Source organism: Rhinatrema bivittatum, chromosome 1 (genome assembly GCF_901001135.1).
Source record: "Rhinatrema bivittatum chromosome 1, aRhiBiv1.1, whole genome shotgun sequence".
Lineage (NCBI taxonomy): Eukaryota > Metazoa > Chordata > Amphibia > Gymnophiona > Rhinatrematidae > Rhinatrema > Rhinatrema bivittatum.
Genome location: NC_042615.1, coordinates 309,817,335 through 309,838,810, shown reverse-complemented (window position 1 = coordinate 309,838,810; position 21,476 = coordinate 309,817,335). Strand labels below are relative to the sequence as shown.

The 21,476-nt window shown below is 45.6% G+C and overlaps 1 protein-coding gene across 2 annotated transcripts in view; it reads left to right on the top strand.

The window, feature by feature from the left end:
- Positions 1-16,595, top strand: part of DAPP1 (dual adaptor of phosphotyrosine and 3-phosphoinositides 1) — an 85,992-nt gene extending 69,397 nt beyond the window's left edge. Inside the window, exons 8-9 of one of the 2 annotated variants that reach the window (XM_029597228.1) lie at positions 6,528-6,615; positions 9,798-16,595. In XM_029597228.1, the coding sequence (XP_029453088.1) occupies positions 6,528-6,615; positions 9,798-9,851 (142 nt within the window). In that variant the 3' untranslated portion in view covers positions 9,852-16,595. Of the gene's footprint in view, positions 1-6,527; positions 6,616-8,611; positions 8,663-9,797 lie in introns of those variants that run through there. The other variant, XM_029597235.1, reaches the window with a different exon arrangement.
- The last annotated feature ends 4,881 nt before the right edge of the window (positions 16,596-21,476 follow it).

The following is a 21,476-nucleotide window of genomic DNA, read 5'->3' as shown; positions in this document are numbered from 1 at the left end:
CGCAGGCAAGAGAGCAGTTGCATTTCCCAAAGGTGGATGCATTGCTGGGTTCTGTCACTAAGTAAACCACCATTCCAGTGGAAAGAGGGGCAGCTCTAAAGGATGCTCAGGATAGAATTGAAGCTAATCTTAAGCAAGCCTTTAAGGCCATGGCGATAAATTTGCAAATTGCTTCTTGTTGTTCCCTGGTGGCTCGAGCTACTCTGTGTCTCTCTCAGGAGTCCGGGGGAACGGTTTTGGATGGCAGAGCGGTAATGGAACTGGGGGCGGCCTTCTTAGCTGATGCGGGCTGTGATGTTGTTCGAACTGCGCCAGATGTAGTGGCATACCAAGGGGGGCAGGGGGCCATTGCCCCCGGTGCAGGGCCAAAGGGGGTGCTGATGGATGACATTGGGAGGCCCATGTGCCGCCAGTGGACCTCATCCCACTGGCAGCTGAGCAGAGAAGCATGCCGTTCCCTTCCTGTGTGCCAGCCACTGTTCCCTCTAAGCTGCGCACGTACATGGCCGCTCACAATTTTTTTTCACAGCCTCGCACAGCAAGATCAGCGGGGCCATGGTTGAGCTCATCCCACCATGGCCCAAAGAAAACAAGTCACTTCCGGGCGCTCCTTCTCCTTCCTGCCTGCGTGGTCCTGGAAGAAAAACGTTGCCAGAGCCACGCGGGCAGGAAGGAGGAGAATCATCGATCTGTGAGCGTTTGTAGCAGGGCTACTGTGGATTCTATCTCATGGCGGCCCAAGAAGAGGAAGCCTGGTAGCAGGGCTGCTGCAGATCCCCGCAAAATGTTTAGACCGAGCAGCCTGCACATAGAAGGCAGAAGAATGGGCTTCAGTGACAGTAATAGTGATCAACACCTCCCCAATAGCCACGTGGCAGCAGTGACCGCGGCAGCAGAGGAATGAGAGAGTTCCAAGGTTGCTGGCAAAAGAAAGAGAGGGGATCTGTCTTCAGTGTGCATGTGTATGAATGGGAGTCTGCCTGGGGGGGTATGTGTGTGAATGCATGGGTGCCTGCCTGCCTGAGGGTGTGTCTGTTTATGAGAATGTATGGGTGCCTTCCTGGGGTCTGCCTTTGTGAGAATGGGTGCCTGCCTGGGTGTGTGTGTGTGAAAATGAATTGGTGACTGCCTGGGGGTCAGTGTGTGTAAGATGATTGTGTGCATGCCTGGGGAGCCAGAGGGGAAGGTGTGTGAGAATGAATGGGAGCCCGCCTGGGGGTCTGTGTGTGTGAGAGAGAATGACCGGGAGCTTGCCTGGGTGTGTATGTGTGTGTGTATGTGAGGGAGTCCGTGAGAGTGAGAGCGTGTGTATGTATGAGATAATCTGGGGGAGTAAGAGCTTCTGTGTGGGGGGAAGGGGGAGAGAGAGGGTCTGTGTCTGTGAGAGAGAGAGGTTGTGGGTGTGTATAAAAGCATGAATGTTTGTGTATGTGACAGTGTATGTGTGGGAGAGAATGGACATGTGAGTATGTGTGAGAGAGAGAGGATAAAGTTTGTGCGCCCCCACAATCCTCGACAATTTCAGGGTGACTGGAAATCAAGAGTTCCCAGGTATGGACAGCAGGAGCTTTTTTTTACCATTATTTTTAATTATTGGGTGTTATTTGATATGTGTGCTGTTTTGAAATATTTTATTGATATTTGGGAAATTTTTTTTTAATGTATATGATTTTAATTAATAGAAGATATGTCAGTAGTTTTAAAATATTCTTTTATTAGTATGGTTTTACTATTATAATTGATGCTTTATGTTCCTTGATTTTATTTGTTTTATAAGGAATGGTTGTTCTGTTTTTCTATTGTTACACACGGAGTCTGGCTTCTTGGGGTTTCCATTTCAGTTTTTGTCTGCATATTGCTGGTTCTAATTTGTGATCCTTTATTCTGTATTTGGTGGGGGTCTGTCTTTGCTCTGTGTGTGTGATGAAGATAAGAGATTCTGCTAGCGTGTAGTGTCTGTGTAGGGATCTATAGCAATTGGGTTTGATTTGTTTCCCCAGTAGGAGGTGTATTGGTATTCTGGGACCCAGTGTAATATTTATCTGTACTTTTTCACAGGTAGGGTTCTTGTTGTTTGAGTTCTTGGTATTACTACTGTTACGTTATGATAGGTTTGCTGTATAGAATTTGAATATCTTTTTTGTGGGGTTTTGTGCTAATTCACAACATAAAACCTTGCTGCTATTACTGTGAGCTGACAGCAGAATTTGAAAATATCTTTTTGTATGAAGAGCTGTAAGAGAAACATCCAAGCTCCAATGTTTGCAGGAATTTCAGTGGATGCACAGAGTTAGAGAACTGGAGGTGCAGGATTTGTATTGACATTCTGTCCCTTCCTATATATTCCAGACTTCACTTGCATAGCCATATAGAATTAGTTGAATGAGGCTATCAAATAATTTTAAAAGTAGTTTTACTAGAAATATGAAACTAGCCAGCTTTTTAAAATTATGCAGAAGACTCTTTGGACTTTCTTAAGACTTTTTTATAGCCAATTTTAAAGCAGGGGGCGATTCTATGGAGGTGGGTGTGATATGAGGAAATGTCATTTTGGCTCCACCCCCAAATTCTTCTGTCTAGAGACGCCACTGATTTTCTGTGACCTTAAGCAATAGTACAGGGGGGGGGGGGGGGGGGGGGTTGCTGGAGAGGCACACAAGTGCATTGGCCCCCGGGTGCCGGAGACCCTCGGTTCACCACTGGCTAGACGTCAGCTGTGGCTGCGCAATTGTTGGGCAGACACTATTTCTAAGTCCAGTCTCACCAAAATTCCCTTAAAGGGTTTTCTTTTGTTTGGCAGTGAGTTGGAGAAGATGGCAAATAGATAGGAAGAAGCCCAAGTCCCTCGTTTGCCAGAGGATAAGAAGCCAGCTTCCCAACTTTTTAGGCAAGTGACCGCTCTCAGTTGATTTTGTCCTTATAGGGGAGCTTCCTCTCAAAGACCCCCTCCCTTCGGTAGATCTTAGCCTTTTCATCCCAGAAGGTCTCGGAAGGATGCGGGCTCTGGGAATGTAGCCTCTAGATCTTCCCACTGAAGGTTTGTAGACTCGCCTGCTGGTGCAGGAGATAGGTGGCCATCTATCTCGTTTTTATCAGAGGTGGGTCCAGATCACATCAGACCAGTGGGTCCTGGAAGTGATTTGGGATGGCTGTGGTCTAGAATTTCTTCACATTCCTCCGGATGCCTTTATGATGTCTCCTTGCAACTGCTCTCAGAAAAGGGTAGTTGAGAAGACTTTTGGACCTAAGGGCCGTAATTCCTATTCCCGAATTGCAACAAAATATGGGCCACCATTCCATCTATTTCGTCATACTCAAAAAAAAGTGGGGTCCTTTCAACTTATCCTGGATCTCAAAGGAGATCATTTGTGGGTCACTCATTTCCGAATGGAGACTGTATGCTCCGTGATAATGGCAGTACAATCAGGGGAATACCTAATGTCTTTGGATCTGATGAAGGCATACTTGCCTGTTCCCATTTGCCAGGAACATCAGTGGTTCCTAAGATTTGCCATTCTGGGACATTATTACCAGTTTCAGGCCTTGCCTTTCAGGCTGGCTACTGCACCTAGGACCTTCTCCAAGGTGTTGGTGGTAGTAGCAGCAACCTTGCACAAGGACAGCATCCTAATTCTCCCATAACTGGACGTCTGGTTGATCTGTGCCAAGAGAGTGGAAGAAAAGCACCGGGTCTCTCGCAAGGTGGTCTCCTTACTTCAGGACCTAGGCTGGGTGGTGAACTTGGCCAAGAGCAGCTTATAGCCATCTCAGTCACTGGAATATCTCAGTGTTCACTTCGATACGAAGCAGGGCAGAGTGTTTCTGCCAGAGAATCGAATTCAGAAGTTGATTGCTCAAGTTCAAACTCTGAGAAGGACTGTTCGCCCAACGCTGTGGTCTTATCTTCAAGCCCTGGGTTTGATGGCAGCCACATTGGAGGTTGTTCCCTGGGTGATAGCACATATGTGATCTCTTCAATGCATGTTGCTTTCCTGCTGGAGTCCACAGTTGCAGGACTACGTGGTGAGGCTTCTCTTACCATTTGAATTGAACATTCAATTGCGGTGGTGGTTGTAGGCGGATCACCTCAGGAAAGATGTTTCCTTGGAGACACTGGATCGGTTAGTGCTCACGATGGATGCAAGTCTCCTTGGTTGAGGGGCTCGTTATCACTTGAATGTCAAGGAACTGCAGTGGAGCATCAACCGATTAGAAGCACAAGCGGTACAGCTGGCGTGCATGTGGTTCACTGAATGTCTAGAGGCTCAGGCGGTCAGGATAATGTCAGACAATGCAACAATGGTGACCTGCATCAATCATCAGGGTGGAACCACAAGTCAGCAGGTGTTGGAGGAGATGATGCGCTCATAATGGCAATGTTGGGGGGAGACATATTCACCTCCCACATTGCTGGAAAGGACAATGTACGAGCCAACTTTCTTAGCAGGAAAAGTTTGTACACAAGAGAGTGGGAGTTAGACGATGGAGTGCTGGAGTCGCCCGTACCTAGTCTTGCTGGTGGCTTCCGACATTGCGAAGGTTCCATGGTTTTTCAGTCTCAGACAGGATCCAAAAGCGCTGGGCATCAATGCTCTTATTCAGGTGTAGCCACGTGGCAGCCTGCTGTATGCCTTTCCGCCCTGGTCTCTGATAGGCAGGATAGTTCAGAAGATTGCCAATCAGGTTGGCACCATACTTTTGATGGTTCCGGATTGGCCCTAGAGACCGTGATATGCCAATCTGCAGAGAATGCTAGTGGGCAGTCCTTTTCAGACTGCTTCCTTGGAAGGATCTTTTGTAGCAGGGACCCATTCTTCACAAGGATCCGGGTTGATTTTGTCTTATGGTTTGGCCCTTGAGTGGACTAGGTTCTGGAAGTGTGGTTATTCACCTGCAGTGATTTCCATTTTACTTCGGGTCAGGAAATTTCTACATCTCTGGCCTATGTACTAGTTGGGAGGTTTCGATGCCTGGTGAACGGAGAGAGGTTCCCAGCCTCTCGAAGTGGATATTCCATTGATTTTAGAATTTTAACAGGGAGGATTTCGTAAAGGTTTGGCCCTTAACACCTTGAAGGTTTAAGTAACAGCCCTCATTTGTTAAAAGGGGCAAGTCAATGGTAGGCCCTTGTCTTCCCATCCTGATGTGTCCTAGTTCTTGAAGGGATTTAAGCATCTTCATCCTCCCTTGGGACCTTAATCTGGTTATGAATTTCTTGGCGGGGCTGACTTTTCTGCTGCTACATGGCCTTTCCTTGCATCTGCTTACCTTGAAAACAGTTTTTCTAATGGCAACTACACGTCGGGTTTCTGAGCTACAGGCTCTTTCTTGCCATGAGCCATTTCTACATACGACTCCAGGAGTGGTACAGCTTTGGATTGTGTTTTCTTTTTTGCCAGAAGTGGTTTTGGAGTTTCATTTGAATCAATACATTTCCCTGCCCATGTTGGACAAGGCTAGGGATGAGAGTAGGGAGGTGCAATCGTTTGCAACGAAATAGGAAATAAAGATGATATTTCCTATTTCGTTGTGTTTCAGGGGGGCCGACGAAATGATAGGAAAACCCATGAAAGTTCATGTGGTTTTCTTATTGTTTTTGGGGGGGGGGCGGGGGAGAGAAAGGGCACATTAAAAAAAAAACCCAAACCCACCCCAACCCTTCAAATTGAATTGCAACCCCCCACCCTCCCTCCTCCCCTCCCCCCCCCCCCCAAGACTTGACGAAAGTCCCTGGTGGTCCAGCGGGGTCCCGGGAGCAATCTCCCCCTCTTGGGCCATCGGCTGCCACTAATCAAAAAGGCACCAGTGGCTCTTTGCCCTTACCATGTGACAGGGGCTATCTGTACCATTGGTCGGCCCCTGTCACATGGTAAGAGCAATGGATGGCCGGCACCATTTTTTAAGATGGTGCCAGCAATCCAGTGTGGACCATTCTTTGTCAAGCTGTCGGCATCCTCTTCAGCCTGAGGGGAGTGGACCCCTCGCGGGCAGGTCTTCAATGTGCCGACGCTGGTTTGCTCATGTGCCCATGGGGTGGGTGTGGGGATCTTCGCTGGAGACAGCAATCATTAAAAAAAAAAAAAAAAGGGGCCACTTCGGCCTTGGGCTCCACTTCAATCAAACCAAAGAAGCCTCTTTGAAATGTACTTTTAACTGTTCTGCTGAGCCCTTCGCGCACAGTTACCATCTGACTCCATTTTCTCAGTCTAATTCAGTCCTGGTTTATTCAGTTGCATGCATAAATTTGTACTTATGTTTTCCCTTAAAATAAATAAATTAAATAAATAAAGGTAGCACTGCCTACATTAACAAAGTATACCCAGGACTGGATCAGCCTATCCTGGGGGGAAAAAAAATTCTGCAGTCCACTAAAATGGCTGCCCTGATCTCACAGTTTGGTTGTATTGCCATCTGTGTACCCGTTGCTGCTGAGCCTTGGTTCTCAGCTGCTAATGATTTTCACTTACAAGAGAGAGAGAGACAAGACACATGAAGGCCAGGACTCAGCTGTCACTTTTTGTTCACAGCTTAGTATTTCCACTCCGCACGTATTACCTGTGTGCAAAGACAGGCGCGGAAGCCGATGAATGGATTAAGATTTTGCGGTGGAAAATGGTAAGTGAAGCGGGAACATCCGGGAAAGAAAGGGAAGATTTGAATAGGTTTGGATCTAGATATCACTGCTGCTGCTGTCTTTGTTATGTAAAGGCAGGGGAGACGACATGGTTGCGAGAGCTGGACAGTTTTTTTTTTTTTTGCCCTGTGGCAGAATGTACCTATGCAATATATTTGCTTTACCTCCAAGGGTGCAAAGTGAACCCTTTTCCGAGATTGCCTCATTCCACCTTGGCTCCTGATTGCAATACAAAGTTGTGCTGGGGGTGATGGGAATAAAGGAATGGGACATGTCAGGATGCAGGGGCCTCATTAAGACACTGGAAACCGCCACTGCATTGGGGCAGACTGGGCTGCATGGCTGTATCTAAGCTTTCCACAATGGAAGGGCAGTTTGGAACTGGAAAATGCGTAACTGATCCCTTTAATGCAGATGCATAGATATGATCATTTACATTTCAAACAGTGCATTTATTACTGATGATAAGCATGGCACCAAAGAATATCTCTCCTAAATTGTTTTGTGTGCTTAGTGCAAAGTTAAAAAAAAAAAAAGAAACCCAAACATGCCATCTGTAAGAACATGAAAACATATGAAGTGCTAATGCTGGATCAGACCATTGTCCATCAAACTCACCACCCTGTCTCCCATTGTGGCTGTTCTGCATCATTTGGAAGTGTCCGGCATATCCTAATGGAGAAATCAATTCCCTGTTCATTCCCAGAAGTAAGATGTGGCGATCCCCACATCTACCTGGCTAATATTTACAGACCTGCCTTCCCAGAAAGGTCTCCAAACCTTTTCTAAAACCCTGCTCTGCTACTAGCCTTGACCAGATTATGTGGCAACAAATTCCACAGCTTGTGCATTGACTGAAAAAACACTTTCTTAAATTTGGTACTGGTTAGCCTCATGGAGTGTCCTCTAGTGGAACTAACCGAAAAAACTCGAAACCTAGGAGTAATAATTGACAGTGAAATCAACCTCAAACAACACATATCATTGAAAGTCAGAGAGGGATATGCAAAACTAATGGTCCTTAGAAGGCTAAAACCAAGCACACTTTTGAACTGTTCTTCAAGCACTTATTTTTGCTAGCACAGACTATTGTAACACACTCTTCCTTGGATTACCACAGTCAACAGTAAGACCACTCCAAATCCTACAGAACTCTGCAGCCAGAATTCTAACTGGAAAAAGCAGAAGGGACCACATCACTCAAACTCTTGCGGAATTACACTGGCTGTCAATCAAACAAAGAGCACAATTTAAAACACTTTGCACAGTCCACAAGCTAATCAATGAAGAAAATACAGATTGGTTAAACACTACATTAAGACTACATATTCCCCAAAGGAATCTCAGATCAGCAAATAAAGCCTTACTAACCATACCCTCTGTAAAGACAGCTAAACTGACACAAGCAAGGGAAAGAGCATTATCATTAGCCGGCCCTATATTATGGAACTCAATGCCACCCGAAATAAGACTAATGAGAGACCATAAACTCTTCAAAAAAAGCCTAAAAACATGGCTTTTCAAAAAAGCTTTTCAAAATGAGAATGGGGAATAGGTAGTATTAAGAAACTAGAAAAGGACTTATACACACAGGCAAAAGTCACCAGATAACATATATGTGTTCTTTACCTTTATTTTTATCACACTTAAGTTTTAAGTTAAAGAATTACAGTATATCGCATATATGGATAGCCCATAAAGGGAATTTCAATACACACTACATATAGCTTATAATATTTTGAATCATGTATCTGAACAACTTCAGCACCCTCTGTTTAAAGTAAAATCTATTTCAAATTTATTCATGTGCCTATTTGTAAACCGTTGTGAAGGTATATCACTAAACGACGGTATAGAAAAGTTTTCAAAATAAATAAATAAATAAATAAAGGTTAAATTATTGTTCCCTATTAACTGGTTCCACCCCAGTCATGATTTTGCAAAACCTTTATGATATCCTCTCATTTCTTCCCCAAGCTGAAGAGCCCTAACCCGTTTAGCCCTTCTTGGTAAGAGAGCTGTTTCATACTCTTTAAATTGAAACATTTGTTTATGTAAACATATCACTTGTTGCCTGCCAATGTTTTGGTTTCTTGCTGAATTCTTGCTCCGGTCAAATTAGAAACATCCTGAATTCTATTTATAAATCTTTTGAACTGCGTCTACTGGGATTGTTTGCATAGAGACATCTAGTCACCTAGGGATGAAGAGGCAACACACAGGGAGAGGAAAGGGACATTTGACCTCTTCATTTGGGCCAAAGGGTGCACCACATGCTGCTTCAAATTAAAACATACCATGAATTGGTTCAGTAGTTATGACTCTTGTAATACTATTCATATTTATTTCTTCAAAAAAATATTTCAGTAAACATAGGAAATGCATTTTTGTAGTGTGCATGCTTTCTTATCTCTCAGGTGTCACAGATTTAGGGATGGGAGAATCTTCTGCTCTGAATCCAGGTTCTGAACTGCAAATATGTAAAGTTATTACCTGATAACCTGAGTCATATATCATTCAGTCTCCACGGGGCCTCTAAATCTATTTAAATCCGGTATTTTTCCTATATGGGATCAGACTTATGTGAGGTACCAATTTATGCAAAGTTGCTCAAAGTATTTGAAGGCAATTAAAGGCAAAAAAAAGTCCACAGGCCTCCCAAAGTTATTAAAATATTTTTTTTTTGACTATAAATGTGACTCCATGATTCTCCACATCCCAGCCGGGACAAAAGGATCCAAACCAAAGCAAATCCAGAGATTCAAGCTGAGTGTCAGATGGTCGAGATTTATCCAACTCTAATTGTGCCCATGATTACTGAAAACCCTGGGGCTGAGTTTACCCATCCCCAAACAGGACCCAGTTCGACAGTTCGACCTAGGGCTGCTCTCAGAATAGATCCTGGGATGTAAGAGGGACAAAATATGAAAGACGTGCAAGGAAAATGATTTTGCTTTGTTTTGCTGTCCTGTGTTATGTACATGTGATGGGTTAGTGCTCTTCTTAACTGGAGCAAATTTGATCAGATCAAACTGATTTTTCAAAACTGATCCAGTCCCTTGTTCTTGGGCCTCTATCCAAATGTTCTTTGTACTTCTTTCTGTCGTTGCTTTAATTGCGCACATGGATATGTTCGCCCAGGTGATTAATTCTCCCATTTCAGTCGCAGATAAAAAAGCAGAACCCAGAGCAGCCAGGGGGTACTCTGAAACCCTGAATTCTTCCATTTGCCAGACGGATCGCTGCTCACGGGCCATGGATGTCGCCTTGGACGCTTGTCACGGTTGCACTTCTGTGGGGGTGCATGGCAGGGTGACCGATGTGCGATAGGTGCTGTGGCACTGTTCCTGTGCTGCCTACTGATGCTTGCAGATGGACTTGCACCGTGCAGCCCCTAGAATCCACCAGAGCCCAGGACCCTGCTCACCAGCTGTTTCTTGGCAAGTTCTGTGGAAGAGTTTTTAACTTTTTGAAAACTGGTGGTGTTACACTCATTAAGGGAATCTACAAAATGGCCAGCCGGATCTAAAGAATAAACAGGAGGGTGTGTGGTGATGGTTGGGAAGTTAAGTGCAGTTTAAATGATCAGATTCTGACAACCCATCTGTGCAAAGAGAATATTTGACATTCCAATAGAAGCAAAATTGTTATTTTCTCAAAATATTGCTGAGGCAGCCCTTGAGCCCAGTACTAGACCAAAGAACACTCAGAACTGAACAAAAGAACAGTCTAGGTCCAGCAAAACATTTAACGCATTAGAAAGGCAAAAGGAAGAGGGGTTTTTTGGGTTTTTTTTTTTTTTTCACATTTCTTTGCTTTTTGAAAACATATTACCTTCTGGATGTCTTCACAAAGAATCCTTAGCTGTGTGAGGGCTGTGTGACGTCTTGTATAGGGGCATAGGAGAAATGTAACCATCTCATAAAGCAGGGATCTAGCCCAGTAAAAACTAAATAATGCTTTTAAAGGGCAAGGCGCTGTAAAAATGTAGTGTTCCCAAGCCCTGCGGTCAGTTTAGAAGATGACCTTGCCTTGCTGCAGACTTCATAGCACTCATGCTGTGTACTGATGGGCTTCGGGACAGAAGCTTTCTGACAGAATTGTTCTTTTTCTTTTGACAACTGTTTAAAGATTTTATGTGTTGGTAAAACTGACCTGGAAAAGGTGTGTTGGATTTTCCCAAAGAATGTCAAATGGGCAATTAAGGGAAGAAATAATTTCTCTGGTAAGGGGAATGGCCTCATGCCAGAAGGGGCCCGGGATCAAAACATTTTCTGGTACCTTCCCTCACCCGCCCTCCACAAGCACTGAATTAAGCACTGACATAAATGTGCTGTGCAACCACAAATAAAAACCCCAGGGGGTTGGAGGAATCACAAAGCTGTATGCTAATACCATGCAACCATCCTTGCACTTTCTCCACACCTCTGTGTCTCACAGGACTGGAATCTTTCGGTTACGTTTTTTTTCAGAGCGTACACCCAGACCGTGAAGGTTTCATCTTGGCATTCTTTCACTGTCCCTATACTCCCTCTTCTGGCAGCACAGACTCGCTTCGTGGACGTGAAGCACTCTGCACGAAGGAGGAACAGTAGTGGCCACAAGGACAGGAAGGGTGGTTAGCAGGAGCCTTGATTACTCTTTCTGGTAACATGGGCAGGCCCATCACTTTCCCCAGAAACACAGCTCCATCATTCTACCCAAGATTATGTGGTTCCATCACTTTCTCAGCATAGGGCAGCCATTTCGGTTTCATGGCGGCCATGTTCTGCTACCAAGCCTCTTCTGTATCATGACAAAAAAAGTGTGTGGGTAGTGTTTATACAACGTTATAGCCCCATGAAGAAAGAGGATCTATATGCCAGGAAAGGCTGAATTGGTCATGTCAACCTCTTTTGTGCATAACAGAACATGTGGTTAAATAAAAGGTGTGAATTAAGTTTTAACTTTTAAAACTTTCTGTTGGGGTGGGTCAAAAATGACATCAGAAGGATGCTGTCATCCAGCTGCTGGCTGTATTGTATGATGGCATTCATGACATCTTTTCCAATATGGAGGAATCAAATTCTAATGCATAAGGTCATTTTTGACAGTTGTAAGTCTGGTGTCTCCTGCAAGAGTCAGGGACTTATACTGAAGTTTTGGAACAATTTAAAATAAATTAAACAAAAAAAAGATTGTTACATTTTGGGAAGAGTGCCTACTTGTACTTTGCAACAATTTCATTGTAATTGATAGGTAAAGATTTTGGGGGGTTTTCTGCTCATTAGAAAAATAATTTCTCTTAGGACAAGCAGGATGGTAGTCCTCATGTGGGTAAGATCATCAGATGGAGCCCGGCACAGAAAACTTTTGTCAAAGTTTCTAGAAATTATGGCAGACTGAATATGCAGCTATCCGTGCATCCACATAAGGTCCCCCTTCAGCCTCTTCTTTTCTGCGGTGTAGTAGCCTTGCGGCTGTGGAGCTCCAAACCCTTGAAAGTGTTTTTTTGATATATGGTTTTTTTGCTGTATTTTTCAGGGTTCTTTTCTGCATCGGGTCTCCCTTCACATTCGGTTACTATGGTAGGTACCCTTGGTTTTTGCCATCGTTATTCGCGATCGATTCCCGACTCCCGCTTCTGAGTCTCCGTCGGTCATCAACCGCACGTTGGCCTCTTTTTCAATGGCATCGTCGGGTTTTCAACAGTTGCCCCAGTGTCTGTGGACCATGTCTATCACGGATCCGCATGAGGTGTGTATCCTCTGCCTGGGGGCCTCGCATGACGTCCGAGGGTGTCGTATGTGCGATCAAATAACCTCCAAAGGGAGAGGTGCTCGCCTGGATAAAATGGAGAAGCTTTTTGACTCTCCAAAACCCTCCACTTCGGCGTTGGTATCTTCCAAGCCTAAGGTCCATGGGGAACAGTCCCCGTCCCTTCTCCTGGCGAGCCTGCTCTCTAGTATCCCTAAGGATCGCAGAGAGGAAGATAGATCCTCGGTGGTCTCTCCCCTCCCCCTAACCTCAGGGTCATCATCGTCCTTGGTTCTGGGAAAGACCAGGCCGAGCGCTGGAAACCCAGGAAGTATCGACACCGGTCATCGTCCCAACATGGTTCCAGTTCCGGAGCAGCATCGGCGGCTGCCGAGCCACCATCAAAGTGGCACCAGCCACCGGAGGCCCCATCTTCTGGTGCCCCCCAGTAGCAAATGTGTTCCCCACCGGTAATAGTGCTGGGCGCCGTGCCCCCTCGTGATCCCTCAGAGGGTGTGCCAGTGACACCTCGTCCCCCTCCATCAGTCCTTACTACACAGGACTTTTAGGAGGAGTTGGACCACAGGGTGCAATTGACGGTGCTCAAAGCGCTTCAGAGCATTGAGCTGCCGGCGCTACCGGCCCCCATCTGCTACCTGAGCGTCCGCTTTCAATGCTCGCACCCCTGCTGGAGCATCTGGACGTCCTTCTTGGCATCCTACCGATGCAACCGGTGCCCAAGAGGTCTCTGATGCCTTCTCGGCCACCAATGCCCTCCACTGAAGCGATCCCGATTCCTGGGTCCTCCAAGAAGGATGAGGCTGCGTGGACCAGGCACTCATGCCCACGGTTCCCCCCGGCGTACCATGGCTGATGCCGCCCTCTCCTTACTGGCTACCCTTGTTCGCAACAGAAAGAAGGTAGTGGCCCGTTTGCTGCTCCGCCTGCTGGGCCACTTGGTGGCCTCGGTCCATGTGCCCCCCTTAGCCCGCCTCCAGACGAGGGACCCGCAGTGGGCCTTGTTGAGTCAGTGGCGGCAGGCATCCCAGGATCTGGAAGTGCCAATGACTGTCACAGACCCTCTCAGACTCTCCCTAACCCGGTTGGAGGCCCTGTCCAATCTAGAACTAGGACTACCATTCCAGCCCACACTATCCCAGGTGGCCCTCACCACCAATGCCTCGCCTCGGGGGGGGGGGCCCACACGGATGGCCTGCATACTCAGGGCCTTTGTACTGCAGCCGAGACCCGCTGCCAGATAAATTTTCTGGAGCTGTGGGCAATCCAGGATGCCTTTTGGGCCTTCCAGGACAGGCTGTCCTCCAAGGTCATCCTCATCACAACGGACAACCAGGTGGCGATGTGGTACATCAACAAGCAGGGAGGTACGGGCTCCTTCCCCCTCTGCCAGGAAGCGATACAGGTCTGGGATTGGGCCCTCTCCAAGGGGATGTATGTATGGGTCACATACCTGCCGGGCCACCTAAACACGCTGGCGGACCGCCTCAGCTGGTCCTTCCAGCCACACAAGTGGTCCCTGAATCCGGCAGTAGCCGCCAACTTATTCTGTCGCTGGGGCATGCCGGACATGGACCTGTTCGCTCTCCCCACAATCACAAGGTGAATATCTTCTGCTCCCTGATACCGGGGAAGGATCATCCGGCCTGCGACACATTCTCCCTTCACTGGGGACAAGGTCTCATGTACGCCTACCCCCCAATTCTGCTTCTCTCTAGGACTCAGACAAAGCTGCAAGAGGATGGGGGGACCATTATCCTGGTGGCACCCTCCTGGCCAAGACAGATGTGGTTTCCTCTGCTCCAAGACCTGGCCATGAGCGCACCGCTTCCTCTGGGGATGGCTCCCAACCTCCTATCGTAGAACCAGGGCACTCTGCACCACCTGAACCTCCTGGTCCTCATGGTGAGCGCATGATCCTCTAGCCCTTGCAGCTCTTGGTGTTTCCAGCTAGCTGGCTGGCTGGCAGGGTGAAGGATCACTCTGTGCGGGCTATGACGGCGTCAGTGGCCCATCTGAGTGCAGTCCCTGTCACCGCAATCTGCAGGGCCGTGACCTGGAGTTCTCTCCACACAGTTGCGGCTCACTGCTGTCTCGACAGGGATAGTCACCAGGTCAGCGCTTTTGGCCAGTTTATCTTGCGCAATTTCTTCCAGTCCTGAACTCAACTGTTTCATCGTGCTCTTTGTGGGGCCAGATCTTCCTTATTGCTCCCACAGCGCCGCAGTTGTGTTGTGCCTGTTGGCACCTTGTTCGGCTACTGTGGGTCCCTCTGATCACAGGGTGTAGTCTGGAGCTCTGTAATCACCCACATGTGAGGACTACTATCCTGCTTGTCCTAAGAGAAAGCGCAATTGCTTACCTATAACAAGTGTTCTCCTAGGACAACAGGATGTTAGTCCTCAGGAATCCCACCCACCTCCCCACGATGTTGGGTTCACCTTTGGTTTATTGTGTTATTTTTCTCACTCGTATTTTTGCTATGTTACGAGACTGAAGGGGGATCTCGCGTGGATTCACGGATAGCGGCAGACTGGGCATACCGTTTTCCATGCCGGGCTGCATCTGATGATGTCACCCACATGTGAGGACTAACATCCTGCTGTCCTAGGAGAACACCTGTTACAGGTAAGCAACTGCACTTTCATTAGTGACTATATTACAAAGGGTGAGGAGCCTTCCCTCAGAGTTTTAAAAAACAGAAGGAGGCCTTACTACATTTAAGAATTGTAGCTGACACCAACAAAGATAGGAAGATGCACATATATTTTTTTATATAATTTGTTATCCAACAACATATTTCTGACAGTACACAGCTGTTCCACCAACAGCAGCTAGGAATGCACAATAAAACTGTCAATAACACAAAATATGTGAGCAGAAAATGTGAGTTCATGTGCTTATGTTTAAGACCATCAATCGATGAGTCTTACATCTCTATTATTTATTGCAGAGCTCATACTGGTAGATGGAAGCTTTCATTGTCAGGACATCTAACACACACTGATATTAGATAATAGATCACTTTTACTGTAGATGTAGTGTACATTAATTAACCATATCTTAATTAGGTAAGCACAAGGACTCCGACATGGCCTTGTTTCGCATCAGGGCTGCGTCAGGGGGACCAGACACTGTATATATCTTAAATAGGAAACTCCCGGCTGTGAATAATCTTTGGAGATGGATGTAAAAACGGATTTTCGCTGTATTTATGCAGTGCAGCAAATAACGTGATTGCATCAAGACAGGAGCCAGGAAAAACGGTACTTATTGGTGAGCTATATTCACACAAGGCATGAAGAGGATGAAATGCATATTTAAAGGGGTTCAGGCACAGACGTGGGTTGGTTAAAATTGAGCCGACCACGGTGTAAAAGGCGGTATCAAGCCGGAAAAGATACTTTAGACAGCGAATTTCATGAAAAGAGGCTTAAAGAAGATCTTAGGAACGCCGACCCCGATTCCCAGAAGAAGCTGAAAAGGGTATAAACCTTTGAATACGATCTGTGCGACCACACGTGAACAGAACCCTTAATACAGCTCTGATACAAAATATGGCCGTGTCGGGGGTCCTTCTGCTTACATAATTAAGATATCTTCAATTAATGTACATCACTGATTGTGACTATAGCTACAATAAAAGCTTTCTTTATTAAGATGTATTGATCAGTTATCAATGTTTGCCACATTTACTCCACCTTGTTTGTGTGCCATTAGATAATAGATGCCATGAAGCAACAGACAGAGAAAAGTGATCCATACAAAAACCCTGCAGGAGCAAAAGCTGTCAAAGCAGAGATACATACAAAATGTATTAAAACATCCATGCAGAATGTAGAAGACAAATAGACAATGATGAGTATTGGTGGCCTATGACATACACAGAAAAAAACATGCATGAAGAGGACTGGAAAACAATGTAACAAAGTCTATGGCACAGCTGTCAGAGCAGGGTGATGGTTATATCATAACAAAGAAGGAATTGGGCTTATTTGTGTTATGGCATGTACAGGCAATTTTTCACCAAAATGTACTCTGTAATGTTCTGCATTTGTTTCGTCTCAAAAACGCATGGCATGCTTTATTTATTGACTGAAAGTGGCAAAATTTGCATATAAGGGTTGATGTGCACGTGTTTTCTATTAAAAATGGCTTAGCTCAAAACATAAGGGAAATGTCATTTTAGTAAAGTGCTTACAACAGAGTTGGTTTGGTTTTTTAATCCCAGGACAGCAATGCTTGTGCATGCATCCAGTTTCCAAATATGGGGACAGCTGTGACACGTTACCTTCCTTGTCTGAAAACCTTGTTTGATCTTCCCTTAGTCCACACATAACATAACAGAAGGGGAGAGGCATTACCTCAGAAAGCATACGATGAATAGTGCATGCACAAAGTATTCAGACCCCTTCACTTTTTCCACATTCTATGTTACAGTCTTATTCTAAAATGAATATGCATTTTTTTCCCTCTTCAATCTACACACCATACCCTATAATGACAAAGCAAAATCAGGGTTGTATAAATTTGTGCAATTTAAAAAAACAAAAAACCCTGAAATATAACCTTTGCATAAGTATTCAGACCCTTTACTCCGTACTTTGTTGATGCACCTTGAGGCTTTTACGGCCTTAGTTCTTCTTGGATATGATGCTACGATCTTGGCACAGTGGATTTGGGGATTTTCTCCCATTCTTCTCTGCAGATCTTCTCAAGCTCTGGCAGGTTGGATTGGGAGCGCTGATGCACAGCTATTTTCAGGCCTCTCCAGAGATGTTCGATCAGGTTCAAGCCTGCGCCACTCAAGGACATTCACAGACTTGTACCAAAGCAACTCCTACACTGTCTTGGCTGTGTGCTTAGGGTCATTGTCCTGTTGGAAGGTGAATCACTGCCCCACTCTGAGGTCCAGAGGGGTCTGGAGCAGGTTTTCATCAAGGATCTCTCTGTACTTTGCTCTGTTCATCTGTCCCTTGATCCTGAATACATTTCCCCATTCCTGCAGCTGAAAAACATCCTCACAGCCTGATGCTACCACCACCATACTTCATAGAGATGGTATTTGCTAGGTGATGAGCGGTGCCTGGTGTCTTCCACACATGATGCTTGGCATTCAGGCCAAAGAGTTTAATCTTGGTTTCATAGTCCAGAGAATCTTGTTTCTCATGCTCTGAAAGCCCTTAAGCGCTTTTGGCAAACTCCAAGCAGGTTGTTATGTGTCTTATAGAAACGAAGGCAGAAAAGGACCAAGTGGTCCATCCAGTGTGCCAAGCAAGCTTATGGTAGCACCAGCAGTGCCTTATATGTCTCCCCCATAAAGGTATCATCGAGTGGTGGCATCTGCCTTGCACGTTACCCCCCATACTTATTTTCCCAAACTGTTAAAGTCAAGGTCCTTGTTGGTTTCTGTTTGAGACTAATTCCCCTTTGTCTCTTGCCGTTGAAGCAGAGAAATGTTGAAGTTACAACACAAATAAGAGGCTTGTTGGTTAAGGGTAGTAACAGATGCATCAGCAAGTTACCCCCATGCTTGTTTTCCCAGACCATAAAATTCATGTCTTTGTTGGTTGCTGTGTGAAATTAATTCTCCTTTTCCTCGTTTCCCCCTGCCAATAAAGTAGAGAGCAATAATGAGTTATATCAACAGTATGAAGGCTTGATAGTTAAGGGTAGAAACCGTCACACCAGCAAGTTACCCCATGCGCTCTTTTCCTCATTTCCATCCTCTAGCCTTTAGGGATCCACAGTGTTTATCCCATGGTCCTTTGAAATCTTTCCAATTTTTGTCTTCACCACCTCCTCTGGAAGGGCATTCCAGGCATCCACCACCCTCTCTGTGAAGAAATATTTCCTGACGTTGGTTCTGAGTCTTCCTTGCTGGAGTTTCATTTCGTGACCCCCCTAGTTTTACTGATTTCTTTCCAACAGCAAAGGTTTGTCAAATGTGTATCATTAAAACCTTTCAGGTATGTGAAGGTCTGTATCATATCTCCCCTGCATCTCCCCTCCTCCAGAGTATACATAATTAGATCCTTCAACCTCTCCTCGTAAGTCAATATGGAGACCCTCCACCATTTTTGTCGCCCTTCTCTGAACCACCTCCATCCTGGCCCTGGCCCTTTTGAGATATGGTCTCCAGAATTGAACACAATACTCCAGGTGAGGCCTCACCAAGGACATATACAAAGGGATTATTACCTCCTTTTTCTTGTTATTCCTCTCTGTGAAGCTCAGCATTCTTCTGGCTTTAGCTATCACCTTGTTCATTGCTTTTCTGTCTTCAGATCACTAGACACTTATCATCCTAAGGGCCCTCTCTTGCTCTGTGCACAACAGCCCCCCCCCCCCCCCCCCATATACATCTCTTTCAGATTACTACACTCTACCTGCATGACTCTGCACTTTTTGGCATTGAATCCCAGTTGCAATACCTTAGATCACCATTCAAGCTTCTTTAATTCACTTCTCATTCTCTCCACTTCTTCCGGTACGTCCATTCGGTTGCAAATCTTAGTATCATCCACAAACAGATAAACTTTACCTTCTAACCCTTCGGGGAATGTTGCTCCCAAAGATGTTGAACAGGACCAGTCCCAACACCAATCCTTGTGGCACTCCACTTAACATCATTCTCTCTTCAGAGTAGGTACCATTTACCATCACCTGCTGTCTTCTATTTGTCAACCAGTTTGTAATCCATGCCACCACCTTGGCGCTCACTCCCAGCCTCCTATTCTGGACCATAACAAAAGCTTTGCTGAAATCCAAATAGATTACATTGAGCGCTCTTCCTCAATCCAATTCTTTAGTCAACCAATCAAAAAAATCAATCAGTTACTTTAGTATCTGAAACAGGCGTTAGCAAGGAAGAAGCATGAAGTTGGCGCGGTCTCCTATGCTTCTGGAACTTGCTTTTACTAAGGGTCTTCCCAGGAGAAAAACCTGTTCTAACCTGTACCGTGCAATCAGACAGATCGGTCTGGATAAATATCCATTCTTGAATGTGGAGAGGCAGTGGGCAATGGATCTGAAGATCTCTATAGTCCAAAGGAATGAAGAGGGATATGGCACAGGGCGCATAAATCCTCCCTATGTGCCAAGAGGGCAGAGTTGATGGTCCGGCTGATTATGTGCACTTATAGATACCAGTTTATCTCCAGGTTCTCGGCCTCTGCCTCCCCCTTATGCTGGCGTGACTGCGGTCAATCTGGTTCTTACCTGCATGTATGATGGAAGTGTCTTCTTATTTCTGCTTTTTGGCAAACAGTGGGGCATCTCATTGGGGAAATCATAGGCTGCTCTCTGTCAGTTAACCCAGGACTTTGCCTTCTGAGGCTTTGGAGAGATCAGTCTTGGTAAATACCAAAGATTACTAGCATAACAAATGCTGCATGCTGCGCTTTTTATCAAAGCCTGATGATGGAAGTCGATCCCTACTCTCGAAGACTGGAGATCCCAGGTTCATTCCATTGCCCTCTTGGAGAAACTTACTTTTGTTACAGGGCAATATACAGTTGTACGATAAGATTTGGGATCCATACTGGAAATTCTTTAATGCACAATAATCAATCTCGTCTATCGTTATAGTGATGTATCTTATTTCCCTCTGGTTTTACTATCGTGTTCTGACCAGCTCACATAAAAAAAAAAAATCAGATTTAACAGTTTTTGTCAGACAGGACTTCCCCTGGTGAATCCATACTGTCTGAGGTCCAGCAAGCCGCCTGACTGTTAACAGGTCACTATCTTTTCCTTTAGCAGAGTCTTCATTACTTTTCCCACCACTGAGGTGAGGCTAACCAGCCTGTAGTTTCCAGCCTCCTCTCTGCTCCCAGTCTTGTGAAGTGGGACCACCACCACTCTTCTCCAATCTTGCAGCACCACTCCCGTTTCCAGGGATCTATGGAACAGGTCATGCAGCCGGCCCATCAGCACATCTCCAAGCTCCCTCAGTATCCTGGGATGAATCTTAACAGGCCCCATGGCTTTGTCCACTTTCAGTTTTCCTAGCTCTTCCCATACATTCTCTTCTGTAAACAGAGTTTAGTCTACTGCATCCCCCTCCAATGTCTTGTGAACTAGCGATGGTCCTTCTCCAGGCTCTTCCTTAATGAACACAGAACTGAAGTAGTTTAGTATTTCTGCCTTTTTCTTTGACTTTCTCCACACATTGATCTTTAACCTTTCAAGTTCATTGTACCACTGTGGAGTTTTCTCCTTTCTCTGATGTATCTGAAAAATATTTTCTCCCCTCTTTACCTCTTTGGCAATCCTGTCTTCCACCTGCCACTTTTGCTTTCTTGATTACTTTCTTTGTCTCCCTCAGTTTCACCAGATATTCTTCCTTGTGTTCCTCTTTTTGGGATCCTTTATATTTCTTGAACACTGTTCTTTCTGCTTTTATTATATCAGCCACCGCCTTTGAAAACCAGATAATTTCTTATTTCTCTTGTGTTTGTTTACATTTCTAACATATAGATTAGTTGCCTTAGTAATTGCTCCTTTTAGTTTGGCCCACAATTGTTCCACATCTCTCTTTTTCTCCCAGTCTTCTAGTTCTACCTCTAGGTACTTCCCCATTTCAACAAAGTCTGTATTTTTGAAGTTCAAAACTTGGGTCTTCGTGTGACTTCTCTGTATCCTATTTGCAATATAAAACCGTACCATTTGATGATCACTGGTGCTGATGTCTTATACTGAGAAGTGACTTCCCTCTGGCCACTCTACCATCTGATGTTTGGAGTGTTGCAGAGATGGTTGTCCTGGACGGTTCTACCATCTCCACAGCAGAACTCTGGAGCTGTGTCAGAGTGGCCATTGGGTTCTTGGTCACCTCCCTGACCAAGGCCTTTCTCCCTTGATTGCTCAGTTTGGGCAGACAGCCAGCTCCAGTAAAAGTCCTGGTGGTTCCAAACTTCTTCCATTTAAGACTGATGGAGGCCATGGTGTTCTTCAGGACCTTCACTGCTGCAATGTTTCTGTACCCTTTTCCAGATCTGTGCCTTGACCCAATCCGGTCCCAAAAGTCTACAGCCAATCCCTTTGACTTCATGGCTTTGATTTTGCTATGATAGGCACTGCCAAG